The following is a 7,052-nucleotide window of genomic DNA, read 5'->3' on the forward strand; positions in this document are numbered from 1 at the left end:
TGCCTTACAGATTTGTTAGGAAGATTCCATGAGAACGTGGAAGTCAAGTGCTATGTGACTGACAGAGTGGCAGATACATGTATGCAGATACCCAGAGGCCCAATCCCTGCTGATGTCCATGGAGCGTTATAGAGTGGCTGGGAGAAGCAGATGGCACGGCAGGGGCACAGGAAGTAAAACATGTGGCCTGGTACTCACACGGAAGCCCAGCTCTCCAGCATAGCCGCTATGGTCGGCTTCGCCTTCCTGATGGGACAGAAAAATGAGAGATAAGCTTCCCAGCAGGGATACCCCAACTTTTCCCTTGGGCCCCTCATTTCTATTGCTGTCTCTGCACCGGAACAGCTGGGCCATCCCCTGGGAGCAGGGCTGGGAGAAAAGCAGGGAATGTGGCGACACTAGCACCAGTAGAGGCCAAATACAGGACAGGACAGACCAGGACACGCTCCCAGAGTCAGGACAGACCAGGACACGCTCCCAAAAACCATTACCAAAGAGGCCAAACCTGCCAGGCTGGGAGGGAGGAACAACTTACCGTGGACTCCTCATGCTGGACTTGTCTTTCGGGTTCTTTGTAGCCCAGGGGAGCATCAAAATCCACCTGCGTTCCCAAGACGAAAGGGAAAGTTGAGAGACATGCTGGCACTTAGGATTCCTTAGCTTTTCTGTTTGTAACTGAGGCAACTGTAGATTCACATGCAGTTTTAAGAACTAACACAGAACGATGCCCTGTACACTTTGCCCAGTTTCCCAATGGTGATATTTTACAAAACTATAGTATAATATCGCTACCAGGATATCGACACCTACACTATTCAGAATTCCTGTTTTACAAGAACTCACTGTGTGTGTGTGTGCGTGTGTGTGTATGTGCGTAAGTTCTCACAGTTTTATCACCAGTGTAGGCCCACAGTCGAGATGCAGAACAGTTCCAGCACCACAGGATCCCTTCATGTTTTCTCTCTACATCACATCCACATCCACACCTCTGCTGGCCACTTTCTCCACCACCCAGGGCGCCTTGTAACCACTATTTTGTCCTCCCTTTCTGAAGTATTGTCATTTCAAGAATCAGCCCTGGCCAGTGTGGCTCAGTGGTCAAATATAAGCCTGTGCACCGAAGGGTCGTGGGTTCGATTCCTGGTCAAGGGCCCATACCTGGGTTGCAGGTTCAATCCTTGGGCCCAGTTGGGGCGCATGTGGGAGGCAACCAGCCGATGTGCCTCTCTCACATCAATGTTTCACTCTCTCCCTCTTTTTTTCTCCCTCCCTCCCTTCCACTCTCTCTAAAAATCAATGGGAAAAATGTCCTCAGGTTAGGGTTAACATACACACACAAAAAACACAAAAAATGGAATCAGTTTGTAACCATTTGGGACTGCCCTTTTTTGCTCAGCATCATTGTCTTGGAAAGCCACCAAACTATTGAGCGTCCCAATAGTTCCTTTCTACTCAGGAGCTGGATAGCCTTCCTTAGCTTTTTTAAAAAATTGAGCTTCCTGCCCTAGCTGGTTTTGCTCAGTGGATAGAGCATCATCCTGTGGACTGAAGGGTCCTGGGTTTGATTCCGGTCTAGGGCATATGCCGGGTTTGTAGGCTTGATCCCCAGTAGGAGGCGTGCAGGATGCAGCCGATCAATGATTCTCTCTCATCATTGATGTTTCTATCTCTCTCTCACTCTCCCTTCTTCTCTAAAATCAATAAAAATATTTTTAAAAATTGAGCTTCCTTAGTGTTTAAGAAGATGCACTTCTTGGCAGGTCTGAGATGCCAGTAGATTTAGCCATCTCAGAACTGGAGGCAACTGTGCCACCTCCACCGTCCCTGAGAAGGATCACAAGGTCTGCGGCCTTCTCATGATGCTCTGGCAGCATTTTCCTCCTCTCTCACCCAAACAGTCCTAGGGACTGTGTGACAGCGACATCCTCTTGGGGCACTGGCCTACAGGTGCTACCAAATGCCCGTCTCCCCCAGGTGGAACGCACTATGAGCAGCCAAGTTACTCACATTCATGTCACACTCGATGATGGACACGGCTTTGTCAGGCTTGGTCTCCATCACCCGCAGTTCATAGATCTGTAAGAACACAGAAACCAGTTGGTTAGTTTCATGGCAGCACTGGGAACTGTCACTGTTACTGTGACTCCCTACTGGGCTCTTGCAGACACATCATTCACCTCCACAACACCTTCCTCAGCCACACAACTTGTTGCAACGAGGCCATGGGGGTGGACATCACTCAACAGAAGCTACTCCCTAAAAGTAGTTCAAATCAGACAAGGGAATTATGAACCAAATTGAAAAGACACTCATAACCTTATCCCAGAATGTATACACCTAGGAATTAATTCTAAGTAAATAATTAGCTTAAATATGCAGAGAGAAAACTCTAAGAATGCTCATTCCAACATTGCTAAGAATAGTATATAGCCAAAACGTATTCATATATAAATAAATTATAGCCACCAGGGGAATACAATGTAGCCAAGAGAAAAGAAATTAAATCAATAATGTTGCTGTGTGTTTAGGATAATCTCAAGTACATAAAAACATACATTAAAAGTGGCGAAATCTGTTTTTCAACACTGCTTTTGGTTCAGGGCCTGGGACAAGCTGCTGCTGCCCACTGCCCCCCTGGTTTCAAGTCTTGTGGTTGCCCTCATTCTTTAAAGAAGGTTTGGTGAATTACTTTCTCTCAACCTCTAAAGATATTCTGCTACTTGGGGATTACAAATGGTTGCTACTTGCTCTTTTCCTGGAAGTATCGTATTTTCTCTCTGTTCACCTCCCTGTATCTGGTATTTGATATCTGTAACTTCTCCTGTTTGATGTACATCATACTTCCTGTAACTATGGGCTGATGGCCACTTGTAAAACAATTTCACTTATTATTTCTTTACAGTATTTCCATTCCCCTATTCTCTCCTGCTGGGACTTTTACAGAGCATGTTTGACTTTCTTAGTATCTCCAAACCTCAAGCTCTCATATGTTCTATCCTTGCCTCTCAGTGCAGAATTCTAAGTCACTTTTTCAGACTTAACTTTAATTTCATTAATTCTTTGTCAGCTATTCTTTAACTCGTTTTTAAAATCTTCCTGTTTTTTTTTCTTTTGTAGTCTTTGGTTGCTTAATAAATTTTATAATTCCACTTTTTAATTTCTTTGAATATTTTACACATAATTATTTCATATTTACACCTGAAAATCCCAATGCTGATTTCCTTAAATCTGCTTTTGTTGTCTCTGCTTTGTGTGTCTGGTGGGTGTATTATGAGTTCCTGCTTGCTTGTTCAATCTTTAGCGGTCCTGGGGGCTTATATAAACAGGGGGCCTTTCCCAAACAGAATCTGAGTTCCTTCTTTTGGGATGAGGATAACACCCACCTCTGGATCTATTATGGCCCCTTTAAGAGTTCCAGTTTAATGTGGAAGTCTCTGATTCAGATCTCCTACTATATCACTGACTGATACAGTCATTTGCCATCAGGATGGCCCTGCTGAGAGATTCTTGAAAACTTCTTATATTTCTTGCCAATCCACCAACACATTTATAACCTAGGTTTTATCCTGATTAAACTGGGTTTTATCAGAAGGGCCCTTTAGAGTACCTAGTCTTCTATATTTCCAAACTCTATGTAACTCACCTTCCCTTTCAGTGAAAAAAATATCATCATTTTAGTTATATTTAGCATTACTACCTTAATAAAGAACAATAACATTAAGGCTACCTGCAATTAATTATGGAAGCTTATAAAGTATTCAGTTAATGTAGACAATACTTAAAATGTTCCCCACAAAGCTAAAGGCAATAGGATCATTTCTTAGTTTTATAGAAAATTGTGATTTAAGACCCATAAATTGAAAAGTAAGGGTTCTCAAATAGTAAGGGTTCTGCAAATAGAAGGAAATTGCTGGAGAACACTGGATCCCTACACTGACACCAAGGGAGTAAGTGTCCTCTTGATGCTACAGGAAGGGACTGGCTGAGCCACAGGATCCTGTTCATGCACGAGGACCCGAGGCCATGAGGGGACAAGAGAGTGTGTGAAGGAGTTAAGAGCTGGCCTCAGGGAAAGGCACGCCAGGATTGGTCACTCCTGAGGACTAGGTGGTCGAACCTGACAGCAACTCTGAGAGGGTCAATCCTGGTCATTGTCACAGTGGACATGAGGTACTCACATCACTGTGCTCCATGCCTGTGTTAGGATGGCCTATCAATAGGGTTGGCAACTATTTTATCTTTCCTCAGACATGTTTCCATGAATAACGGGTAAGTGAATGCTGTCTTGAATTCATGGGAACTCATCTGTCACTATGCATTAAAGAATGAGAAATGAAAGATGAAGTGTGGTATTTCACTTTACATCTAAATTGTCTAGATCCAGACACCTAAAAAGCATGGAATCATAGATGAATATAAGTGGTGTTCAGATCTGAAAGACTGTGTCAAGATGGACAAGCCCAGAGGAGCTAAGAGAAAACCAAAGTGAAAGAAAACATAAGGAAGAGGATGTAGTCAGGCTCTGCTTCCAGGTGCCCCACAGCACTTGGAGCGCACCGCTTGGCCAGCTCCACGAGGGCCTGTCTGCTTCCAATGGAGGGAATCATAAGGACAAGGGCCTAGACTGGCTCATTTCTGTGTCCTGACAGCCCAGCAAAGGGCTTATCTGAGATTTTAGGTGCAATGCAGACCTTTCTAACTGAGGCATAATTGGCAGGCTCACCACCATGATACACAGATATGTGATTAATAAGTATAACAAACCCTAGCCAGTTTGGCTCAGTGGATAGAGTGTCGGCCTGAGGATTGAATGGACCTGGGTTCAATTCTGGTCAAGGGCACATACCTTACGCCCTGGTCAGGGCCCATGTGGGAGGCAACCAATCTCTATCACGCCACTGTTTCTGTCTCTACCCTCCCTTCCACTCTCTCTAAAAAAAGTCAAGGAAAACTATCCTTGGGTGAGTATTAACAAAACAAAAGGATAACAATGTTAAGCTTATTCACCTATTAATGTAATAAATCAATTACCAAAACTTAGCTGTTGAATTATTAGTATAGGGCTCTAAAAAGCAAACGGTAGGCAGCAATTAGTGGACAAAAGTCAGGTACACACTGCTTAAAAAGAACCCCATTCAAACACCAGAATGGCACTGCAGGCCCCGTTTAGGTGTGACCTGCCCTGAGCTGGGCTCTTGGCCCTGCTGGCCCCATAGCCGACACACTTACCTTCTCATTGTAGTTGATGGCAATCACATCCCCAGTGGTCAGACAGGCAAAGTTTCTCAATGCGTTTTCTAATCTGCAGACACACATTGTCAAGGCATAAACATAAACGATAGCTCCAGAATCCACCACGGTGACATGGCACATCCTAGAGCAGCGGTCGCCAACCTTTCGGACGTCACGGACCACCAGTTGGCAACCGCTGTCCTAGCGAGGCTCTCAGAGTCTGAGGGGGGGAAAAGGCAGGCTGTCTAGGTTCAGTTTTCTTGGTGACAAATCCTTCCAGGGTGACAGCAACTTTGCGCAAAGGGCCTTGTGTGGGATGCTGTCTTCATTCCTCCGTGAAATGCCATGCTTTAGGAGTACCCTGACCTTGACGCCTCCTGAGGACCCGAGTTGTCAGACCCAAACCAATCGGCCTCTGAGGATGGAAATGGCTTTCCCATCACTGCTCTGGGCACCCCCACATTCTCTGCTCTATGCTGACTTCCTTTATCCAGACGATCAGCCAGACTAGGGAGCATTGGGTTGACTCTAGCTGATGAAAGTAATGCCCTTTCTACGGGAGAAACTGCTTCTGAAAGCAATCCAGTAAGTACGCATTGCAAAAAATGTAAAAATCCAGAGAAAATCATGAGGGGCTATGGTCAGATGCAGGCCTCACTCCTAGGCACTGACAGTCAGACAAGCACCTCCAAGCAGAGCTTTGAATGAAAGGGACCAGACCTTGCCACAGGACACTGACTGTCGTGAGCAGAGCCTAGCACTCCTGCATGTCCAGGACCCAGCTGCAAGGGGCTCAACACGCCAGTCCACAGACAGTCAGTAAATGGCTCAACATGTCAGTCCACAGACAGTCAGTAGGTGGTTTAACATGCCCACCCACATAGGACACGACTGTCAGCAACTTGCTCCTGAGCTCCTGCCTGGGAAGAGTGCAGAGAGACAGGTGGAGGCAGCTTTCTTTTACTGTCCACTTATCTGTATTTTTTTCAAACATGCATTTTAAAAAACAAATAGGAGATATAGAGTGACCACTCTATCACATGACTTCAATGAGCCAAACTGGGGCCTCCAAGCTATTGTAGTCCACACACACAGCACATCCCTCACCCACAATGGTCACTCCTTAAATTATAAACACGAACGTCTGGCTATTGTTCAGAGAACACACACACACACACACACACACACACACACACACACACACACACAATCACTAGAACCTAAAACCTCTGCTTTCCTCTTGCTAAGAGAAAGAAAACTAAACCAATGCTCCCCACTGGTTTGGAGTGAAAAGTCCTAAGCTTGAGTGGCAAGTTTATGGGCACCAGAGGCTTGGGAGCTGAGAGGCAGACCCCCTGGCTCCCTTCCACCAGAACACACTGGGCTTGGGGCTAGGTGTCATAGTTCACCTGCAGGAAGGGTTCCACGTTGCCCATGAAGTACACCGAGAACATACAGAAGAGGCCCACAGAGCGTCTAGCACACTGTCCAGGAGTCATGGCAGATGTGCTGGCTGAACGTCATTATTCTCAAATTACAATGCCAATCACAATAAATATGTGCTCCTCAAAGTAGGCACACGCTCAGCGAAGCGCCCTGTGGACCGTCTGCCAGCAAACCCCTCTTTTGTCCAGAAGAACCCTTCTTACACTGCTTTTGGGTTGGTGATGTCCAAGAAGTCAGGGCTCTGAGGCTGAAATTTGGAGTATGTGGCCACTTGAAGGTTGACACTTTCCACCTGAACCAGGCCTCCTTCTTCCAACAGCAAATTCTGCATCATCTAAAAGAAAAAGTAGGCCACATGAGGCTTCTGGAAATCA

At 45.6% G+C, this 7,052-nt stretch overlaps 1 protein-coding gene across 1 annotated transcript in view; it reads right to left on the bottom strand.

The window, feature by feature from the left end:
- LOC102425753 (ubiquitin recognition factor in ER-associated degradation protein 1-like) overlaps positions 1–7,012 on the bottom strand; it is a 10,520-nt gene extending 3,508 nt beyond the window's left edge. The window contains exons 1-5 of the mRNA XM_006108551.2: positions 6,882–7,012; positions 5,230–5,302; positions 2,008–2,076; positions 536–601; positions 199–246 (exon numbers count right to left, since the gene is read on the bottom strand). Coding sequence (XP_006108613.1) covers positions 199–246; positions 536–601; positions 2,008–2,076; positions 5,230–5,302; positions 6,882–7,012 — 387 coding nt within the window. The remainder of the gene's footprint in view (positions 1–198; positions 247–535; positions 602–2,007; positions 2,077–5,229; positions 5,303–6,881) is intronic.
- Positions 7,013–7,052: the final 40 nt, after the last annotated feature.

The sequence above is a fragment of the Myotis lucifugus genome, unplaced genomic scaffold, assembly GCF_000147115.1.
Source record: "Myotis lucifugus unplaced genomic scaffold, Myoluc2.0 scaffold_2649, whole genome shotgun sequence".
NCBI classification, from domain to species: Eukaryota; Metazoa; Chordata; class Mammalia; order Chiroptera; family Vespertilionidae; genus Myotis; species Myotis lucifugus.